Source organism: Gavia stellata, unplaced genomic scaffold (assembly GCF_030936135.1).
Source record: "Gavia stellata isolate bGavSte3 unplaced genomic scaffold, bGavSte3.hap2 HAP2_SCAFFOLD_42, whole genome shotgun sequence".
Taxonomy (NCBI): domain Eukaryota; kingdom Metazoa; phylum Chordata; class Aves; order Gaviiformes; family Gaviidae; genus Gavia; species Gavia stellata.
In genome coordinates, this window is record NW_026776913.1 from 1,322,771 (window position 1) to 1,344,871 (window position 22,101).

Consider the following 22,101-nt stretch of genomic DNA (forward strand, 5'->3'; position numbering starts at 1 on the left):
TCATTCAATTGCAGTAGCTGAATCTACTCATGACCCCTGCAGTAAGGGGAAGCCCCGGGACCTGGCAGGGGAGCAGCAGGGGATTACCAGGCACAGCCGAGTGTCTGCCCATGGTCAAGGCTTCAGCAAGGGGTCGATCTCAAAGGGTTTTTTCCTAGGAAGCAGGGAGGGTAGGCTGTACGTGCACACCCTGAACTGTGATATCTTCTATAGCTGTGTGGAGTCAACAAGATGTGTGTCCACTTTAGCAAGTGTCTTTGCCTCATAAGCGGAAGCTCGCTAAATTTCTGGCCATGTAGTATCTGCAATGGCATCAACATCTTCAAGGGCGTCTCCATCGGTAGTTGCATCGGAAACTGGACTTGCATCTTCAATGCCATCTGCTGTGGTATCTGCAGCTGCAATGGTGTCTGACACAGCACCTGCATCTCCGGTGGTGTCTGTAATGGTATCTGCATCTGCCATGGCATCTCCAGTGGCATCGATGCCGGTACCTTCAAAGGAATCTTCAAAGGCACCTGCATCTCCAATGGTGTCTGCATCTGCCATGGTATCTGCAATGGCACCTGCATCCTCAATAGCATCTCCATCAGCAATTGCATCTGAAAGTGTATTTCCATCTGCAGTGGCATCTGCACCAGCATTGGCAATGTTATCCACAATGGTATCTCCATCCGCAGTGATGGCTGCATTGGAGAGCTGTAGCTGACAGGACAGTTGCACACCCAGCATTCCAGATGCAGATACCTTTGCAGATGCCGTGGCAGATTCTTTCCCACTGCAGATGCAGAGGCCATTGCAGATACTGATCCCGTTGCAGCTATCCATAGCATCACACACCCCCATGCAGATACCAACACCATTACAGATGCACACACAGCACAGCGGGCATTATCCCCCCTCCTCAGCACCGCTCAGAACACATATACACAACACCGCGCTGCGTACGGGGTCTCAGGAAGAAGTGACCTCTTGCTGGCCTCTGTCCTCTACTGGCCTCTGACTCCGGTTCCCACAGGCCCTGCCCTCCTCCTGCCTCCCCAAGGGGCCAAGGAGCTCAGAACTGGGAGAAAGCGGGCACAACGCTGCTAAAGAAACCTTCTGCTGGGGATAAGCAAGTTGAGTCCTGCATGGAAAGGAGGCACGGTCATCTCTGTGAGGGCAAAAATACCCTCCTGACCACTGCAACAGCCTCACTCACAGCCAATACTGCATTTGGTGGACAGGGACAAAAGAAATCCATTCACTGCCTCCAACACGGAAACAGCTTCAACATGGACCTGACTAGAGTTTTCCCCACCCTCTTGCAGAAGGGGATAAGGAGCCACCAAGAAAATCACAGAATCACAGAATGAGAGGGGTTGCAAGGGACCTCTGGAGATCATCTAGTCCAACCCCCCCACCAGAGGAGGTTCACCTACAGCAGATTGCACAGGAATGCTTCCACGTGAGTTTTGAATATCTCCAGAGAAGAAGACTCCAAAACCTCTCTGGGCAGATTGTTCCAGGGCTCTGACACCCTCAAAGGAAAGAAGTTCCTCCTCATGTTAAGATGGAACTTCCTATGACCATGTTTGTGCCCACTACCTCTTGACCTGTCACTGGGCACCACTGAAAAAAGACTGGCCCCATCCTCCTGGCACCCACCCCTTAACTATTTCTAAGCATTGATAAGATCCCCCTCAGTCTTCTCTTCTCCAGACTAGAAAGACCCAAGACCCTCAGTCTTTCCTCCTAAGAAAGATGTTCCACTCCCCTAATCATCTTCGTAGCCCTTTGCTGGACCCTCTCCAGCAGCTCCCTGTCCTTGAACTGGGGAGCCCAGAACAGGACACAGTTCTCCAGATGCGGCCTCACCAGGGCAGAGTAGAGGGGGAGGATAACCTCCCTCGTCCTGCTAGCCACAGTCTTCCGGATGCAGCCCAGAATGCCATTGGCCTTCTTGGCTACAAGGGCACATTGGTGGCTCGTGGTCATCCTGTTGTCCCCCAGGACTCCCAGGTCCCTTTCCACAGAGCTGCTCTCCAGCAGCTCAGCCCCTAACCTGTGCTGATGCAGGGGGTTATTCTACCCCCGGTGCAGTGCCCTACACTTGCCTTTGCTGAATTTCATCAGGTTCCTCTCTGCCCAACTCTCCAGCCTGTCCAGGTCACGCTGAATGGCAGCGCAGCCTTCCGCCGTATCCACCACTCCTCCCAGTTTTGTGCCTTCAGCAAACTTGCTGAGGGCACACTCTATCCCTTCATCCAGGTCATTGCTGAATATATTGAACAGGACTGGACCCAGTACTGACCCCTGGGGAACACCACTTGTGACAGACCTCCAACTAGACTCTGGGCCACTAATCACAGCCCTCGGAGCTCTGTCTATCAGCCAGTTCCAAATCCACCCCACTGTCCATTCCATCACACTTCCTAAGCTTGCCTCTGAGGATGATGTGGGAGACGGTGTCGAAAGCCTTGCTGAAGCCAAGGCAGACCACATCCACTGCCCTCCCCGCATCTATCCATCCAGACATGTCATCGTAGGAGGCTATCAGATTGGTCAGACATTACTTTTCTTGGTGAATCCATGTTGACTACTTCTGATAACCTTCTTTTCCTCCTGGTGCTTTGAGGTGACGCCCAGAACGAGCAGCACAGGGAATAAACACGAAGAATTGGAGATCTGTGTGCGGTCGCAGGGCCATGATCTCATTGCAATGACTGAGACATGGTGGGGTAGCTCACATGACTGGAATGTTGTCATGGATGGCTGTGTTCTTTTTAGGAAAGATAGGCCAGCAAGGGGAGGTGGTGGAGTTGCTCTTTATGTGGAGAGTGCAACTGGAATGTATCGAGCTCTCCCTGGGGGCAGATGAGGAGCGAGTTGAGAGCTTGTGGGTAAGGATTAAGGGGCAGGCTGACATGAGAGATGCTGTTGTGGGTGTTGATTACAGGCCACCTGATCAGGGTGGGGAAAATGATGAGGCCTTCTACAGAGAGCTGAGAGTCATCTCACCATCACAGGTCTCAGTTCTCCTGCGAGATTTCACTCACCCTGATACCTGCTGGGAAGTCTTCACAGCCAGGCATTTACAGTCCGGGAGGTTCCCCCAGTGTATTGATGATAACTTTTTGACTCAGGTGGTGGAGGAGCCAACAAGGAGAGGTGTTCTACTGGACCTAGTACTGACAAACAAAGAGTGACTGGTGAGGGACATGAAGGTTGGGGGCACCCTCGGCTGTACTGGGCCAAAGCTTCTAGTTCCTCTTGTTTATTCTGCATGCTGCACGCATTAGTATAAACACACTTCAAATGTGCTCCATTGTACTCAGCACATCGTGGAGCAGACTGAAGGACCTCGCTAGCACAGCATCCCTCCAACATTGGTGTGCCCCCCCCAGGTTTATCTCTGGTGAGCCTGGTTTTATCCCTTTCCCCCTTCAAATCCAATTTAAAGCTCTTTCAAGGAGCCCTGCTAGCTCCTCGGCAAAGATTCTTTTCCTCTTCTGGGACAGGTGTACCCCATCTGTTGACAGCAGGCCTGGTGTTGTGTAGATCGACTCATGATCAAAAATCCCCAAATCCTGCTGGTGACACCAGGCTCAGAGCCAGGTATTGATCTGCTGGCTCGTCCTGTTTCTTTCTTCATCATTTCCTGCAACTGGAAGGACAGAGGAGAGCACTACTTGTGCCTCTGATCCCTTAACCAGTCATCCCAAGGCCCTGAATTCTCTCTTGATTGCCCTTGGACTTCTTATTGCAACTTATTGGAACAGGCTGCCCAGGGAGGTGATGGAGTCACCAGCACTGGAGGGGTTCCAGGAACCTGTGGACGTGGCACTGCGGGACATGTTTAGTGGGCATGGTGGTGTTGTGGTGATGGTTGGACCTGGTGATCTTACAGGTCTTTTCCAACCTTAATGATTCTGTGATTCTGTGATTCATTGCTGCTGACATGAAAAAGCAAGAATGGATGATAATGCGAGGGCTGTACCAGGGTAGGAATTTTTCCCATCACATCTTTAACGCAGACCCTAGGGAGGCAGCAGACTTCCCAAAGAAGTGGGTCCAGTCTGCCTGTTGGGCCTTCTGTTCCCCTCAGGAGAGAGTCTCCTATGACAGTGGCCCATCTTTTTCTCTTTATGGAAGTGGTTTTGACACAGGGAGTAGTCTGACTTAACCTTGGGGACACCTTCAACCTAGATGAAACTTCGTCCTCGTCATTATTGGGTTCCACTTGCAGATTCTCGTACCTGTTGTGCAAGGACACCTGGGAAGGTGGGGTAGTGATGGAGGAGATGCGTCTGTTGTGCCAGGCAGGAACCTGTCGCCGTTTCCCCCTATCCCTTGAGTGACCGCGTTCAGCCAGGTGGAGAGAGGATAGGGAATCCTCCATATGATGTGTCTGGTCTGCCTGACAGGCTTGTTCCAGGAAAGGTAGGGTGTGTTTCCAGCATGTTCCCAATGGACCTCTGTCTGCAAAGACTCGACAGTCACAGTGGATGCAGAGTTTAGAGAGGCCATGGCGTTCTGCTGGGTAGATACCATATCTCCCTGGTCAAGCCAGTGGAGTTACAGCGCCCTTCCTGCACGCCCTTCCACGTGAACTGCCCCGCAAACTGCCGTGCCACGCCCTTTCTGATGCACCACACCGCATTTGTCTGCCCTGCTCGTGGTACTCCCTAGGGTTTTATTTTATACATGTGGGGGCTTGGCCACCACCGCTCCTGGCCCTACCCAGGTCTCGTTGGCCGCTGTCACGTTAGCTGCTGGCTTCTGATGGGTCTCTCCACTCCCCTGAGGTGTCCCTGGTTCAGGAAAGCCCCTGTACACTCTATACCCTGTACAGTGCTAGAGTGCTGCACTGCAGATCATGCCTGCACCAGAGCTGCTCACCTCAGCCACCATCACAACCCATCTCCAAGGACAGCCTGGTCAGGATGTCCTGGGAGCATGCAGGCGGGCCATGGTGGTCAGCTACAAGCAAAGACATGCACTGCAGGTGCCTGCATGGGCTCAGAGCAGGGCACGAGGAGACACCCTACACCCAGCACAGAGGCCCCGTGGCAGTGCCCGTTGGCTGACACCGAGCTGGGGACTGTGGGACAAGAAGATGAGACCTTTGCAGCTGAGTGGTCCCCACATGGTCCCAGAGCCCCACAGTGCAGGCGCTGCATGGACCAGAGAGCATCAAAGGACAGGGAAACACTCCCCCGACACAGTCCACACAGCAGTCCTCTGTGCCTGCTCCCCCAGCAGCCCCCTATGTGCAGCCCCCCACCACTGCCTCCCCTGCACAACCTCCGTCGTGTCCCATGGGACCACCAGCAGACAGCCCTGCTGTGGGATCCGGGGGTCTGGCCCAGGTGAGAGGCTGGGCAGAGCTGGCCATGCCCCAGTACCCTGAGCCCAGCAGGAGGACGGAGCTGGCCACGCAAGAAAGGCCCCTCCCCAGGGCTGGGGTGTGTGGGCAGACATGGAAAAGTGCCCCGCTCTGCTCCCTGCCAGCCCTGCTCCCCAGGACAGCATGAGAGCCCAGGCCCTGGGGCTCCTCAGGCAGCTCCCGCATTTCTCCACTCCCCCTTCCCTGTGCCTGCTGCGTCCTCACTGGCTCCCATGGGACTGCAGAGTCTTGGTTTGTGGGTACCTGGGTTTAGCGCTTTACACTGGGGGACTTCACCTCTGAGGGGGTTTCACCTTCTGAGTCTCCATTCACAGCCCACCCCAGGGCACATGGAGAGTGCCTGTCCTCTCCTGAGCCCTCCACATTCCTTTCCAGAGGCACTGACAGCTGCTATCAGCCCTGTAATACCTCTGGCAGCCTGAGAAAGGGGACTGGGAGCTCACGCACCATCTCCACTGCCTCTGGACACCAGGAAGGTGGTTTTCAGACAAGTTCTTAGTGTCCCAGGTGTGATTCGAACAAATGGTCGCAAACACAGTGAGAACAGAAGGAGAAAACTTCCAAAGGTCCAATTCCTTTGGACTGTTGTTGGCTTGAGCTTTACAAGGAAAGCTCAGCCGTCAGGCACTGCACTCAGGAGATTGTCTTTTATTTCAGAGATGCTATTAGAGAGGCCAGACGTGACACAGTGTTCAACACATTTGTGAAAGGGTCAGACCCAACAGGACCAAGCCTCAAGAGCAGTGGTATGAACCCCAGCAATTACTGCCAGGTAGGATTATCATAGGGGAAAAAAGCACAATCCTGGGCTAAGAGAATCCCTGGGCACTCCGCAGAGAAGGGGAGGCAGGTTATTGTTGATGGAGAAATGTCCATTGCATCAGTTTCCTTAGGGCCTCCTTCAACTCCACGTTCCTCATGCTGTAGATGAGGGGGTTCACTGCTGGAGGCACCACCGAGTACAGAACTGCTACCACCAGGTCCAGGGATGGGGAGGAGATGGAGGGGGGCTTCAGGTAGGCAAACATGCCAGTGCTGAGGAACAGGGAGACCACAGCCAGGTGAGGGAGGCACGTGGAAAAGGCTTTGTGCCGTCCCTGCTCAGAGGGGATCCTCAGCACGGCCCTCAAGATCTGCACATAGGACAGAACAATGAAAATAAAGCACCCAAAAGCAAAAGAAACACTAACCACAAGAAGCCCAACTTCCCTGAGGTAGGCGTCTGAGCAGGAGAGCTTGAGGATCTGTGGGATTTCACAGAAGAACTGGTCCAAGGCATTGCCTTCACAAGGTGGTAGTGAAAATGTATTGGCCGTGTGCAGCACAGCATTGAGCAACCCACTGCCCCAGGCAGCTGCTGCCATGTGGACACAAGCTCTGCTGCCCAGGAGGGTCCCATAGTGCAGGGGTTTGCAGATGGCAATGTAGCGGTCATAGGCCATGATGGTCAGAAGACAATACTCCCCTACGATCAAGAACAGAAAGAAAAAGACTTGGGCAGCACATCCCAAGTAGGAAATGGCCCTGGTGTCCCTCAGGGAATTGGCCATGGCTTTGGGAACAGTGGTGGAGATGGAGCCCAGGTCAAGGAGGGAGAGGTTGAGGAGGAAGAAGTACATGGGGCTGTGGAGGTGGTGGTCGCAGACTATGGCGGTGATGATGAGGCCATTGCCCAGGAGTGCAGCCAGGTAGATGCCCAGGAAGAGGCAGAAGTGCAAGACCTGCAGCTCCCGCGTGTCTGTGAAGGCCAGGAGGAGGAACTGGGTGATGGAGCTGCTGTTGGACATTTGCTGTTTCTTGGTCTGGGGCTCTGTCCAAACAAGGAAAAGACAGGAGAAAATTAGGACAGATTTCTCTGAGAAAACCCACTCCATTTTTCATAGCAACTCCCCCCAGTTGGAATGCATTTCCTTTCTCTAGTCTGTGCTGGCTGAGTGTGCTGTGAGGACCAGGAGCTCTGCCCTTCTGCTGCTGAGGAGTCAGCTTTGCTCTGCTGCAGTGGGTACATGGGAGCTGGATGGGACAGCTCCGATGATCACAGGGGATGTCAGATGTAATCCATCTTTCATAGAAAATTTCAATATCTGCACTCATGGCTGGGAAGGACGTGGGCTGTGAAAGAGAGGCTCAGCATGACTTTCTTATAACTTTGTCTGTGTTTTTTCACAGGGCTGCAGTGTCCATCAGTCCTTTTCCTATCTGCCCTGTGTTTTCATTTTGCCACCTTGAAGACGACTTCACACACAAATTAATCTTTTAAAAAAACCCTAAACCTGGACTCTGATGAGACCAGAGGAGTCCTGTTTCAAAGAACAGCTCTGAAAACTCTTCTCCAGCCCAGCCCAGAGGTGGAGGTGTGATGGAGAGGGCAGGACACGACCCCTCCCAGAGAGAAGCAACTGACTCTGCGAGGAGAGTGCCGACCCCCAAGGAAAGGCTCCGCACTCCCGAGGATCCCACAGCAGAGCTGCGCCTTTCTGGGGGGCAGCTTGCAAGCCCTGCAGGACAGGCAAAGCAGAGACTCGGGGGTCCCTCCGATGGGAGGTTCTACAGAGAGAGTCAGCTCATTGCCCCGCAGACAGTGCCCAGCAGACATCTGCAGGGAAACACAGAAAGAGAGCTGCCTGAGCGCACCCTCCCCCTGTGCTTGTTTGCAGTGTCCTCCCAACCCCGTCCCTGTCTCTGCTGCCTGCAGCTGTCCCTGCCAGGAGCTGGTTCTCTGTCCCCTGTGTCTCCTCCCTGGCAGTGCTCACAGAGCCCATCCCACCCGCTGCCTGCTCAGCTCTGCCCTGCAGAGCCCTCCCTGCAGCAGGACACTGCCCAGGGGCATCTCTGGGTGCGCAGGCTCTGAGGGGAACATCAGACCAGCCCTGGCGAGGCTGGAAAAGTGACACTGATGCTGTCTGTAACCACGGCATGGTGATTTCCAATACTCCCCGCTTTATTCACCTCTAAGAGGAACAGACTTGGAATTTCAGTGCCTCCTCCAGAAATGAGAGATTAATTTCTATGTGCCATTGCCCACCCAGACAACCCAGAGGAGAAGAGTGAAAGACCAGGATCCTTCCCTTTCAGGCAGCCCCTGCCTTGCTGTGCTTCCTGAAAAGTCTCCTGGGAAGATCCTGCAGTGGTGTGGAGCTGAGGGCAGCCCTGACCCACACAGCACCCTCTCAACAGCAGAAGCACCCTGCCATTGCACTGGTCTCTCCTTCCACCCCCAGCTTCTCCCCACAGCGCCGTGGGGAGCTCCCCGGGCAGGCTGAGTGCTGACCCTGGCAGGCGGCAGAGTCCCTGCCCCAGCACCCAGCCCCGGGGGTGCAGGGACCCTGCTCGGAAGGACAGCCCTGGGCACCCCTGGCTGCACACCCACCTTCACACCCTGCAGCCGTCCCTGGCAGAAGGCAGCCCTCATGCCCTGTCCCTCTCATGGTGCAGCAGGGAAGCCCTGCTCTGGGGCACCTCCTCCTCCTCTACACTGGAGAACCTGTGGCAGTTCTTCCTAAAAGGTCTCACAGTTTGTGGGATGTGCCATCATTAGGAGATCTGCCCGTGAACTGTACCTAAATTGCCCTGCAGCCAGAGACTTACCATGTCAAGGGCTGTGAAGATTTCTCCTCCAGTGAGCTCGCCTCTGTCCTCCCACCCCAGACTGCCTTTAACCTCTCTCTGCCTTGATCCTCTCCCCTCGGTGCCTGCAGGCAGTGCCCTCAGCCCTGCTGCGCTCTGCAGAGGAGCTGCTCCTGGGCAGAGCTGTCTCTCGGCAGCGCTGCCCGCTTGCCATGAGCTCCCTCCATCCCAGGAGCCCGGCCCAGCTCAGCAGCAGAGGAGCAGCCCAAGGCGGCACTTTCTCTGCCCCTCGGGGCTCCCCCCAGGGGTCCCTGGGGCTCCAGGGAACCTGCTGTGAAACAGGCTGGAGCAATCACTGAGGTTCCCTCCCGCAGCTGGGGAGAGACACTTCTTCCCAGCACATCATTTCCCTGCTGAGAGACAGAGTCACGCCTAAATATCAACTTTTCTTGGCCCATCTTTAGACAGGACAGCCAGACAGGGACAGGCAGGGATCTCCTTTACCCCTGCTGAGGGAAGGGATGCAGCTGAGCCCGACAAGGCATCTCATCCTGGGTTTGGAGTGCTGGGGCTGGAAGGGCACTCAGCTCCCTCCCATGCACACCACAGACCCACAGCAGGTGGGATTCCTCCTGCCCCCCTTCAGGTGGACACACAATAGGCACCTGCATGTGAGCTCCTGCTCTCAGCTCCCATGGTAATTAATGGAGCTGGAGGCCAGGAGTGAGCTGTTCAGATGCAGTTGTCTGGTGACATCTGAGGTGCCAGAGGTGGTCAAAGATGTGTGCCGGTAATAGAGACAGATTGAAGATACGTGCAGGCTGATGTAGAGACAGGCCAACATCTGGGGCATCTTCTTGGAGGCTCTTGGGAATTTCCTTTGGCCAACTGAAAGGACAGCTTCTGCCAAATTAAGGGCAACTGAACCTGTCCCTACTCGTTATGTTCAGCTCAGCCTATAGCGATATTCATAGGATGGAATGGAGTCGTATGCCATAGGGAGAGCTCCATCTCTTTCTTCCTCTCCTCCAGGTGTTGGATTCACTAGACCTTCACTGAGTGTATTGGCAGCTGTCTCGTGTTCATCCCCACATTGTGGTACAGAATTCAAGGCAGCTGCTCAATGTAATGTTCAAATCCAGGCCCACAGAGCTACATGAGATGCTAGGGCTAGCAAGAAAATCACAGGACCAACAGGAAAGCAATTCCCATTCAGGGTGGGTGTGTGACAGACACCTCAGGTGGCATCGCAGAGAATGCGATTTGGTGCCTGTGTGCCATTTACTGTTGCCATCACTCAGAGGCATCAGTCATCAGATATCATCAGAGAGGCAAAGTCTGTCCCTTCTCTGCCCAATAGCTGCAGGTATTGCGTGAACACAAAGCACATCACACAGGGATCTTTATTCACTCCCTTGATGATACAGACCAGGAACAGAACAATCCTTTTCTCACTGTGCCTGCACACATCTTGTCTTCATGGGCCGCATCCTCCAAGAACAGCAATGGTCCATATCAAAACTCAATTGACACTCAAAAGGGAATTCAAGGGCACTAAGATGACCTGTTGCTGCTTCAGGAAGAGTTAAGGAAGAGACAGAGAGACTGTGGAACCACTGCTAAGTTTAGTAAGAGTAGGTGTAGATAGATCTGAGATGCTCTGTGTCCCCTTTGCCTCAGTTTCCACCAGCAAGGTCTCCCAGGCCTTTGTGCTTTGAGGCAGGGCTCTGGAGGAGAACAACCAGCTGTGAATGGGGATGAAGCCAGGGGTTACCTGAGCAAACTGCACACCTACCAGTCCATTGGACCGTAGGGGCTGCATCCAAGTGTGCTGGGAGAGTTCTTCACCAGTAGATCCTGGTCTATGATGATCCCAGTAAGGAAGGTACTCAGACTCTGTGAAGTATCATTTAAAATGCTGTGAGGGCTAAGATTATAAGGAGAGAATAGTATAGGTAATCTTTTATCTAGTTAGGTGGTGGGATGCCTAGGTGTTGTAGCATCGAATGGGACTCCCAGCCATGCGAAGCATGCCATGCAGAGCCCGCCCAGAGAAGACAGTCTCCCATTTTGGTCATTCAAACTCATACTGTATTCCCTTAGGAGGAAACGACTCTATTTCTCTTCTCCACAGTCAGTCAGAAATGATGTTCTCATGAGACCTTCCTGCTGCATTGTCAGACAGAGACAAGGCCATGCAGGTGCCATGATGGCCGGTAGCGAGTGGGAGCAGCCCGCAGGCTGCACTGTGACAAGGAGCTGCTGAGGTTGTCCTGTGCCCAAGGGATCTCTGCAGCACAGTACAGGTGCGGAGGCCACGCTGTACACGCAGCACAGTGCAGCACAGCACTAACTGTTCGATGCACAATGGTCTTCTGGTGAGGATCAGTGATCAGGTTTCCCTGTGAGAAGTCTGCGCTCCACCCCGGTGCCACGGCTGAGGTGCTGCAGCCCAAATGTGCATGGCCAGGAGGAGCTGGAGCACAGGCAGGAGGAGCTGAAGCCCCAGGACGTGTCACTCTACTGTGATGGTTTGGGATTAAATGAGAAGTGGTGGCACAGCTTGCTGAGCTGGGGTGCTGCAGTGCAGGGATACAGGCTCTGATGGAGAAGGTGACAGGGAGGACAAGTATTGGGGGGAAGCACGCTGTGTGAAGGAGCAACTAGGATATATGGAGCTCCTCTATGAGATGGGCAACAGGTTGGGCCAGCTTCTGTGAGTGAGGATGAGAAGAGAAGTCAGTAAGGGTGACATGGTCTTGGCACTCATAGCCTACTTGGTCAGGGAGAGGAAACAGCAATAGTCCTCTCTCAGCAAGCCGAGGAAGTGTCCAGGTTAAGGAGCAGGTTCCTGTGGGGGACTGTAAGTGCCCTGGCATTCCCTGGTGAGGCAAATCGACAGGATGCCGGCAGCCTGGAGGCTCCTGGGACAAGTTCCGAACAGAGCTGCCAGGTAGGGACAACAAGGGGGATGCTCACCTGGAGGCGGTACTGGCAAACAAGGAAATATTGGGGTCCCAGGTGTCAAAGGAAGGCCAGCAGCAGAGCACAGGCTGGTGGACTCCAGAGACAAAGACTTTGATGTACGGGGGGACTGATCCAGGTGGTGCCGTGGGAAGCAGCTCTGAAGGGGGAAGGAGCTCAGGAAATGTGATAGGCCTTGCAGGACAGCCTCTTCCGAGCACAAGAAGGATCTCTCTGAATACCTATGGAAAAGAAACATTCATCTGTTGGCCAGCATTGCTATGACAGCCAACTGCATCCTGGCTTATATCAGAAACAGTGTGGCCGGCAGGACTAGGGAAGTGATTGTCCCCCTGTAGAGAGGTGGGTGCTGGTCTCTTCTCCCAAGTGACAAGTGATAGGACGAGAGGAAACAGCCACAAGTTGTGCCAGGGGAAGGTTAGACTGGATATTAGGAATAGTTTCTTCACCAAAAGGGCTCTCAGACAGTGGAACAGGCTGCCCAAGGATGTAGTGGAGTCACCATCACTGGAGCTTTTTAAAAGACGTGTGGATGAGGCGCTTAGTGGTGGACTTAACAGGGTTAGGTTTACAGTTGGACTTGATGATCTTAAAGGTCGTTTCCAACCTAAAACATTCTATGAATCAATGATTCTATGATCCTTGTACAGAGTCCGCACATGAGTGCCACTCATCGATGCCACCATTACAGAGAAGGAGACAAGGCATTTGACCAGGTTGTTGAACCCTGGAATCAGTATGCCATGCCTCCTGAGGTTCCCTCAAGCACCTAAGCTTTTTTCCAGAGAAGTGTGAGTCCTCTTTAGGTGTCCTGCCTGTCTCCTGCCCCATGCTGTGCTTTAGGCTGTGAAGAGAATCAAAACCAACTTTATGACTCGGTGAGCTTCATTTTACATGCTGAAATGCAGGGCAGATGAAGGGAGCTGTGAGCTTCCACGGTCTCAGTCGCCCAGTTAGGGCTTCAGAGAATGGAAATGCAGGTAATCCTCTTGTGCCAGTGTACACCACATCAAAATTCTGCCTTCCTTTGTACCTTTTCGCTAACCTGGGATCTGCCCTTTGGCGGCCTTTGGTTAAAAAAGAAACTATTCTTCTCTTCCACCTCCCCCTCCTCAAAAAAGCAGAGAAAAAACATATGGAGCATGGATTACTTAAGGGCAATACTGTATCTTTAAATGATAAGAGAGAGCAAAGATAGTACAACAAATGGCAAAACATCCTTGAGAGCTTCCTTATTTTTACTTGTCTCCAAAGCTCAGCCTGCTTAGATCTTGAAAGGACTACCTCAAACCTCTGCAACCTAAATCCCTCCAACCTTCTCTTAGCCAAGGTCTTTTAGCCCAGGACACTTCTGCCCATCACTTCAGCGCACTGTCCAATCTCTCTTTTTCAGCTGGGTGACGTCAAGGTACTCCATTGCAACACCTTCCCTACAAAAGTCTTCTCTCCATGCTGATCCCACTTGCATCATGCCATGTTATGTACGGCTCCATCCTCCTCTTGCAGAGCTCCATTAGATGGGCAGTTTTTCATTTCCTTCATGCCCAATCACCTTCACAACATTTTCTCTTGCATGCATACCACATATTGTCTGAAGCAGCACATTTACCCCCCACAGCTTCACTCTTTTCCCAATGCAGGCTGAGATATTTCTCCTCTTGCAGCAGACATTGTGCAAAACTGCTCCATATATGGAAACCCACTTCAATGCTGCATATTCATTTGGGCTAAAAAAAAGATAATAAAAATATCCTGAGCTAGTTTCTCAAAGACACATTTTCAAAGCGGCAAAGCAGATTCAATACAGAAATGCTGAGAGCCAAGTTACAAAGAGAGAGGGAAAAATAGGTGAAGACTCACAAATTTGTCCAGACTCACAAATTCTCTGTCAGTCAAGAGCAAGTCCCACAGCCTGGGGGACATTTTCATGAGCTGACCCTCTGGGAAGTTTTGTTTCTTGGGCCTCTTGGCTCGAGCCTGTGGCATTGACATTTCCAGGAAGAGGAAAAGTTCTGGTTCAGCTATCAAACTTTTGCCCATCCTGCCTGGAGATCAGGGACAGTTGTGTCACACAACACCCAGTGTCATAGTGAAGATGGAGGCAGTGTGAATTGTAGTAGTTTGGACTCCAATGGAAACTCAACGCCTGAGCTGTCAGGACCACATTCCTGCAGTTCGACAGAAGTTCCCTGACACAGCTGTGAGTTCCGACCTAGTTGGCAGAGTTTTTCACAGCCCTCACTGCGAAGGGCAGGGTGTCAAGGAGAGGAGAACTCATTTCCGTTTCCCAAATACCAGGGCAGTGCCCAAACCATCCTTCCCTTGTCCCCTGGCATCCCATTGCTTGAGATGCTAATCTGCTGGGGCTTCTCTCAGTAAATCTTCAATAGTCCTTCAGGTGCTTGTGTGATTTCCCTAAGAGTATCAGTAGCTAAAAAAAAGTAGAAACCACACCAAACCAAACCCCCAACATTAATCTGCCTAAATATAATTATCTGCAGCACAGCAGTTTGCATCTCTGATGACCACTCTGGGCAATGCCAGTTAAATCAGTATTTGCAGTGTCAGCCACTATACCTCATCCTCAAGGACAAATCTAAAGCAGTTCAGAGGAAAGGTGCCCTTGAAAAGTCATCTTTTGTGTCCCCCAGGAGGCACGAGTGCTGCTGATTCCCCACTCCAGAGTGGGGTAGAGGCTGGATCCCCTTCTCAGGACAGACTCCTTGCCAGGAAGCCACAGGCATGGGGGGAGCTCCCCTGGTTCTTACTGGCACTTCACTCGCATCCCTTTTGGTGTATATCCTCCTTCTCTGTGTCTAATCTCCCCACACACAGGAATGACAGAAAAACAAACATTTCATAAAAACTTGTCATAAAGTCCTTGTTAGACACAAGAAGTCCCCCCATGAAATCTGGAGGGAGCCCGGAAGATTGCCTTAAGCACCAAGAAGAGCCAAGAAGCTCAAGGCCTCTTCTGAAGTGCAGCAAATTCTTGCAACCAAGACCTGAGCCTGGAAGTGGGAAGGAATTTCTGTCTGTGGGTGGAGGAGGAACAAGTGTGTTGTGGGAATATGTCAGGGCTGAAGGCCCTTGCGCAAATCAGAGATGATGGAGACATTCCCACCTTGTGCGCTTGCCTCAGCCTAGGAAATGGGGAGAGCCTGCTGCTGGGGGTGTCTGTGCTCAGTCATGCCCCATGAGCTGACCTTGCTCTCTTTTGCAAGAAAGAAGAAAACAGGAGGACTCGGTTTGCAGTATCTAAGTCAGACAGTGGGAAACAAATAAGTAATTACATTGTTGGAGGGGAGTCAGAATATGAGAAGGAAAGAAGGAGGAAGTAATGATTTCTGTGTTAAAAAATGGGGAAACTGAGACCCAACTTGTGCATCTTTCCTCTGCGCAAGGATCTACTTTTTTTTTTTTTTCAGAGGCGCTGACCCTATCAGAGTAGCTTTCACAGTTGTCCTCTGCTAGGAAGCCCAGAGAACAAGAGGGACTGGATTCACCGAGTTGGATTTAGACATGTCCAGTGGAAGGGCTTGATCCAGCTGCCCACTTCTCCCTGCCAATAGGGAGATGCCCTGAGGAATCCCAGACATGCAGGAATGCCACGCCTCAGCCTGGCTGGGTGACAGAAGAGAAAACAGCATGCTTAGAGTCAGTTTCCTCCCACTCCTGGGCAGGTCCGGCATTTCAACATCTCCCACTTGCAGGATCACAACTGGCTTTACTTTAAAGAAGGAAGAAAGCCAGGCAAGTTTTTTACACTCTTCAAGACCAGACCTATATTTCTTTAAGACACAAATTCCCTTCTCCCGCTTCTCATTCCACAACCAGTCCCAAGATTCTGCACTTCTAAAGATATACCTGGTACACAAAAGAGGCACTTACGAGTGGTCCCCACCTGATCAAAAGAGATCCACCACCTGTTTATTCCACAACCAGTCCCAAGATTCTGCACTTCTAAAGATACACCTGGTACACAAAAGAGGCACATAGGAGTGGTCCCCACTTGATCAAAAGAGATACACCACCTGTTTATTCCTGGTGGATCACAACATGTATGAGCTCTCGAGGCAGGCCACAGTTTTTCTGAGTGCATTTCCAAGAGCCCCCTTGACCTCCCTGTTCCGCAGGCTGCAGAGGAGTGGATTGACCAGGGGCGTGAGGATGGTGTAGAAAAAGGAGAGGACTTTATGGAGCTGCCTCAGGGAGGCTGTCCTGGTGTCATATAGACAAGGACGAGGGTGCCATAGAAAACAGTCACCACGATGAGGTGAGAGGAGCAGGTGGAGAAGGCCTTCTGCCTCCCCATGGTGGTTGGGATCCTCAGGACTGCAGCTCTGGTGCAGATGTAGGATACCAGTGTGAGTCCAAATGGGAAGACTACACCCAGAAAGCAGACTCTGAAAGTAACCAGCCTAAGCACCGTGGTGTCACTGCAGGCAAGCTCTAGCAATGGGGCAAAACCACAGAAGAAGTGATCAATGGCGTTGGGAGCACAGAACTGTAACCTGGAAAAGAGCCCGGTGACTATGGTAGACATGAGCAATGCTGCTAGCCAAGACCCAGCCGCCAGCTGGAGACAGAGCTTCCAGTTCATGAGGCTTGCCTAGAGCAGGGCTTGACAGATGGCCAAGTAGCGATCCTAGGACATGGTGGCCAGCAGATAGCACTCGGTACCTGCAAAACAGCCAAAGAAAAAGAGCTGTGCCATGCACCCTTGAGTAGAAATGGTTCTGTCCCTGGCTAGGAAGCTGGCCAGCAGCCTGGGCAGGATAGTGAAGGTGTAGCAGATTTCCACATTGGAGAAATTCCCCAGGAAGACGGACATGGGAGTGTGAAGATGCCCATCTGCCAGCACCAGCACAACAATGAGGATGTTAACAAACACCTTCACCATGTAGATCTCAAGGGAGAGGAGAAAGAGAGGCGCCTGAAGCTTGGGGACATTACTCAGTCCCAGCAGGAGGAGGAACTCCACTGGTCATGTCTGCTTGTCCCATTCCTCTTTCTCCATGAAGTGCTGTAGGACCTTCTTTTCCCCACTTGGCAGGACGGGAACCTGAGGAAGGGCATGCGCTTCTGTGTTTGTTGTACAAAGGAATCGGGAAGGAGTCACTGCCAGAGACAACATGGAGGTTTTCCCTCCTCTGACTGAATTCACACTTGGCTTAGGGGCTCCATTCCTCGTGAAAGGGCAGGAAGAGGTTCTTTGAGAGGGCCAAACTGCTCTTCTTGAAAGAACCTCCTCTCATGAGAGAGATGAGTTGCCGCACTGAGGTGCCTATTTCTGTGGAATGAAAGAGAATGTTCATTTGCTCACATTACATTATGACGCATTAAGTTATTCCCCATAGCACCCAGCACAGGCGTTAGCCAAGTCCTGCTTTCAAGCAACAGAAAGAGGGGCCCGACAGAAAAGCTCCATCATGCAAAAAAAGCCTTTAGGGCAATGCATCATGCCATAGACTTTTTCTTCACTCTGAGGAAGAATTTTCTCAAACTTTATACCTTTACAGCGAGTTGGAGATGGCCGAGGCAGTCACCTAGACAGCCCAGAGAGCTCCTGGAATGGAGGAGCCCTTTTACTCAGTCATTCACCCCACCTACACTGGGGTGCCTTGGTCCTGAAGGTGCTTCCATGGGGAGGGTGCCTCAGATTCACTGCTCGCTCTAAATCACATCCCATGTAGATGGCTGAGAGACAACTGTGAGAGAGCTGAGGGATTGAGATGGATCCCTAAGATACGAGCAAGATGGAGAAAGAGACAGCGAGAGATTAAGAGAGTTGAGAACATAAGGGACATGTCTTGGCACCCTGGCCCCATACACTCTGCCCCAACCTCTGCCTGTCCACTGAGGTGTGTGAATGCCCATTAGCTTATGCCCCACAGCTCTGACTGCACTGACCACCACGCTGCCTGTATCTGGGTTCAGCAGTGTCAAGGATACACAGAGGGTATCTAAGGAAAGAGGAGCTGGAATGAGAAGACAGGCAGGACAGGACTGTACCAAGACACATGGTCTCACTTCATAGCTGCCACTGTGCCAAGAGCCACTGGCACTAAATGTCAACACTGTGACAGGGATTAGAGAAGAGGAGAGGTTTCCTTTTAATTTTGGAGAGACTTTAAGGTACAGTTGTAACCCTCATGTCTTCAAAGGATGGCCCCGCTGAGCAAGAGTCCATCTCTTCTGCAAATGACCACACGTTGCCCGGTATGTGGCTCAGGGCACTTGGCATTCCCTATGGGAAAACTAAGCTGCCAAGTCGATGCTAAGTACAGTTCTCCTGAAGACCACTGTAGGAGGAGATGATATCACCTTCTAGAGTGCTGATCCTTCCCCGCTATCAAAGGAGGCCAGAGAATGAACTCATCTTTTTAGACATTAAAGTTATAAAAGTCTATGTCTGAACAAGCTAATTCCACTGAATGTGCTGGATTAGCTGAAGTATTGGCTCTGGGAGCATTGTGTCAAGGACTGGACATTTATTTCACCAAACATGAGTGATCTGGAGACAGGTGCACTGTTACTCCAAACTACATTCCTGACCAATATTCTAGATTCTGGACCAAATTAGAAGAGAGGTCATTCTCAACAGTTCAACTGGACTGAATTTCAGGCATGTTTTTGTTCTGACCAGGACGTTAACGGAGATGTATTTTCCACTTGGTCGAAAAATTAAGCTGTTATTGTTCTCTTCATTGTGTTCCACCTATGTCCTGTCATTTCCTAAAGACTAAGAGGTTCAGCAAAGATCTGTCACCAAAATAATCAGGAAACCAGATTTGGAAGGAAGGCGCAGTTGCATGAGAACCGGACGAGGGCGAAGCTTGTTGAGAATTGGGTGTGCCATGGAGGGATGAAGTCCTCTGCTTGTTGCTCTCTGTCTTGGTTTGCACGCTTAGAAAATGCCACTGTGGTATTCACCAGGGTTTGTAAAGTGCTTGTAGGTCATTTGAAAGGCATTGCTATGCAGGGTCATCTTATGATGACGTGTTGCAGAAGAGAGTCTGGTGTGATATTCGATTAAGGAGATCTTACACTGCTAAGAAAGAGAGGTCTCATTTCTGCAGATGCATCATAACCATGTGTTTGCCCTCCCCACCCCTCTCCCCTTTCAAAATCCACTTACAACACCTCTCCTCAGGTGGAAAAGCAGTTTCTGAAGATTATCCCACTTCTTTTGAAACCTGCCTTGAGAGCATCTTTCATCAGCTGGTTCCTGAGGCTGAAAACAAAGGGACTCATCAAAGGAGTTGGCACTGTGTTGAGAAGGGCCACTGCCTTGTTTCAGGAAATGAGGTGACTTGAAGGCTGGACATACATGAAGATGCAGCCCAGAAGGGAGCAGAAGTAGCACTGAGTTAAGCAGCCTGGGCAGGAAATGGTTTTACTGCCCATCAGCAAGTTTCCTATGGCTTTGGGTATGATGGATATGGTGATGAAAACCTCCAAACAGGAGAGGTTACAGAGGGAAAAGTCTGTGGGACTGTGGAGGTCTCCTTCAGCAAGAATGAGGGAATGATCAGCAGGTTTGTCCCTAAGATCACCAGGTGTGAAGCCAGGAGAGCGATTGCCATGAGGGACTCCTGATGGTGGAGGGAGGGGAAGCCCAAGAGAAGGAACTCTGTGACAGTTGTATGGTTCAACATTTCTGCATCCGAGCTGCAGTGGTGGGGGGCGGGGGGAGAATAACCCCATACATCAGGACAGGCTGGGACGTGAGCAGCTGAGGAGAAGGGCCTGGGGACTACGAGGGATGCCCTACAACCAGTAGCGTACGGTCCCTATGAACAAGGGCAGCTGCACGTGGGGCTGTGTTAGGAGGAGTGTGGGCCACCCAGACAACTTGAGTGATCATCCCCCTTGACTCAGCACTGGTGTGGCTCCACACACATGGGTGTGTCCCAGTGGGCGGCTCCCCAGTTTGGAGAAGTCAGGAGGAACTAGAGAGTGTCGAGTGCAGGTCTGCCAAGATGGGGTACGGGACCGGGTGAATATGACCTGTGTGGGGCGGCTGAGGGACCTGGGCAGCATTGACCCAGTGACAGAGAGGCTCAGAGCAGTATAGGATTAGCCTGAGACTGCTGGAAAGGTGGTTTCAGGGATGATGGAATCTTTTTTTCATAGGGGGAAGCGGCATGAGGGAGAACTTATAGCACAAAGTGCAGCTGGAGAGGTCCAGACTGGACACAAGGAAAGAGAAATGTCACTCGAAGGGCAGTGCTGTGGTATAAGAAGTCACCCAGAAGGAGACTGGATCAACCCAAGGCTTTGTGTTGCAAGGGACAATGAGGAAGGATGGAGAGATATCAGTAAAGGAAGATGCTCAGGTGAGAGCCAGGTGGGGTAGCAGGGTGGATGTCTACAGCCTGCAGAGAAAGAGGTGCAGGTGTGGGAGACCGTAGGACAGCCAATGGTGGAGATGAGAGAGGGATGGAGAAAGTCGGAAAAGCCCCCAACAGAGATCAGCTCTTTCCCTCCTTGGCTGTGGCTGTTGTCTCTGCCACTGACACCTATGAGGAAGCACCTTGTTCTTACAGCACTCAGGGCTCATTGCCTCCCCTTCCCCACCTGGGAGCCTGGGAGGTATCCTACCGTAGTCCTGCCCTGGGCATTGCCCATCCCCACATCACACCGCCCCAGGAAGAGCCCTGAGCAATGTGTGAGGGACCGGATCTCACTTCCCAGGGGCTGGGGGTCAGAGCTTGGCCCTTTGCCTGTAGGTAACACATCCAGGGTTACTCAGAATCTCTTCCTTCACATTGCCTTTGCCTACCTGTCATCACTGCCTGGAGTTTTCTGCTCTAAGCAGCCCCTGGGGAGGCTTTGTCAGCAATGTCCCTCCGTGGGACCCATTAAGACTGCAAGAAACAGTGGAGATTGCATCAGACACTGACTTCTTGAGAGGTTTCTTCAACTCCCTCTCACTGTCTGAGGTTCATGGACTGGGCACCAAACCCACCTGAGGGGTCATTAAAACACCTTGAGCTGTCCTCTGCTGCGAGGCTGTGCCGGACTCCTGGGACGGAGGGAGCTCACGGCAAGCGGGCATCACTGCCGAGAGACAGCTCTGCCCAGGAGCAGCTCCTCTGCAAAGCGCAGCAGGGCTGAGGGCACTGCCTGCAGGCACCGAGGGGAGAGGAGTGAGGCAGCGAAGGCTTTAAGGCAGTCAGGAGTGGGAGCACGCTGAGAGCGCAAAGTAGGAGAAATGTTCACAGACCTTGCCACGGTAAGTCTCTGGGTGCAGGGCAATGCAGCTACAGTTCGTGGAGGGCTCTCGTAAAGCTGGCATAGCCCCCACGAATCTCACTCCTCTATAGAGGAGGTGCCCCAGAGCAGGGCTTCCCTGCTGCACCATGAGAGGGACAGGGCATGAGGGCTGCCTTCTGCCAGGGACGGCTGCAGGGTGTGAAGGTGGGTGTGCAGCCAGGGGTGCCCAGGGCTGTCCTTCCGAGCAGGGTCCCTGCACCCCCGGGGCTGGGTGCTGGGGCAGGGACTCTGCCGCCTGCCAGGGTCAGCACTCAGCCTGCCCGGGGAGCTCCCCACGGCGCTGTGGGGAGAAGCTGGGGGTGAGAGTGTCGACCCAAGGCAGGGAAGTGTCCTTCTGTTTTTGAGAGGGTGCTGCCTGGGTCAGGGCTGCTCGCAGCTCCAGATCACCCCCAGGACAGTTGCAGAGGGTCCTTGTAGAGAAGGGCATCAAAGCAGCAGTCACCTGAAAGGGAAGAAGTTTGTGCTTTGAGATTTCTCCTCGTCGTTTGCTGGGTGGGCAGGGGGAGGTGGGAATTTTTTTCTCCATTTTGCACAAGGCATTGAGACTCCATTTGTTGTTAGGAGCTGTCTGAGCTGCTTTTTAAGTCCTGCTCACCCAGAGATGCCCCTGGGTAGTGCCCTGCTGCCAAGAGGGGTCTGCATGCAGAGCTGAGCGTGCTGCAGGTGGGATGGGGTCTGTGAGCATGAAGAGGGAGGAGATGTGGGGACAGAGAAAGAGGTCCTGGCCAAGACAAGCTCCAGGCAGCAGAGCCATGGGCAGGGAGGAAGAGAGAACTGCTTCCAGAAATGCCGTTGGAGGGGGGATTCAGGCATCTCTCTGCCATCCCCTGCAGTGCAGATGCCTTCCCTGGAACAACCCCCCGGTCTCCTCACTCACA

At 52.5% G+C, this 22,101-nt stretch overlaps 1 protein-coding gene and 1 pseudogene across 1 annotated transcript; both read right to left on the minus strand.

Annotated features, from left to right (window-relative positions):
* Positions 1 to 6,240: 6,240 nt before the first annotated feature.
* On the minus strand, positions 6,241 to 7,176 carry LOC132321453 (olfactory receptor 14J1-like). Its single transcript, XM_059834949.1, has one exon. It carries the CDS (start codon positions 7,174 to 7,176, stop codon positions 6,241 to 6,243), a length of 936 nt encoding a protein of 311 aa, XP_059690932.1.
* An 8,817-nt stretch (positions 7,177 to 15,993) lies between these two features.
* Positions 15,994 to 16,844, minus strand: LOC132321454 (olfactory receptor 5G29-like; annotated as a pseudogene).
* Between the last annotated feature and the right edge of the window lie 5,257 nt (positions 16,845 to 22,101).

Bases quoted from the DNA above. Each gene is read 5' to 3' on its own strand.
- LOC132321453 (XM_059834949.1), bottom strand. From the start codon at position 7,176: ATGTCCAACAGCAGCTCCATCACCCAGTTCCTCCTCCTGGCCTTCACA.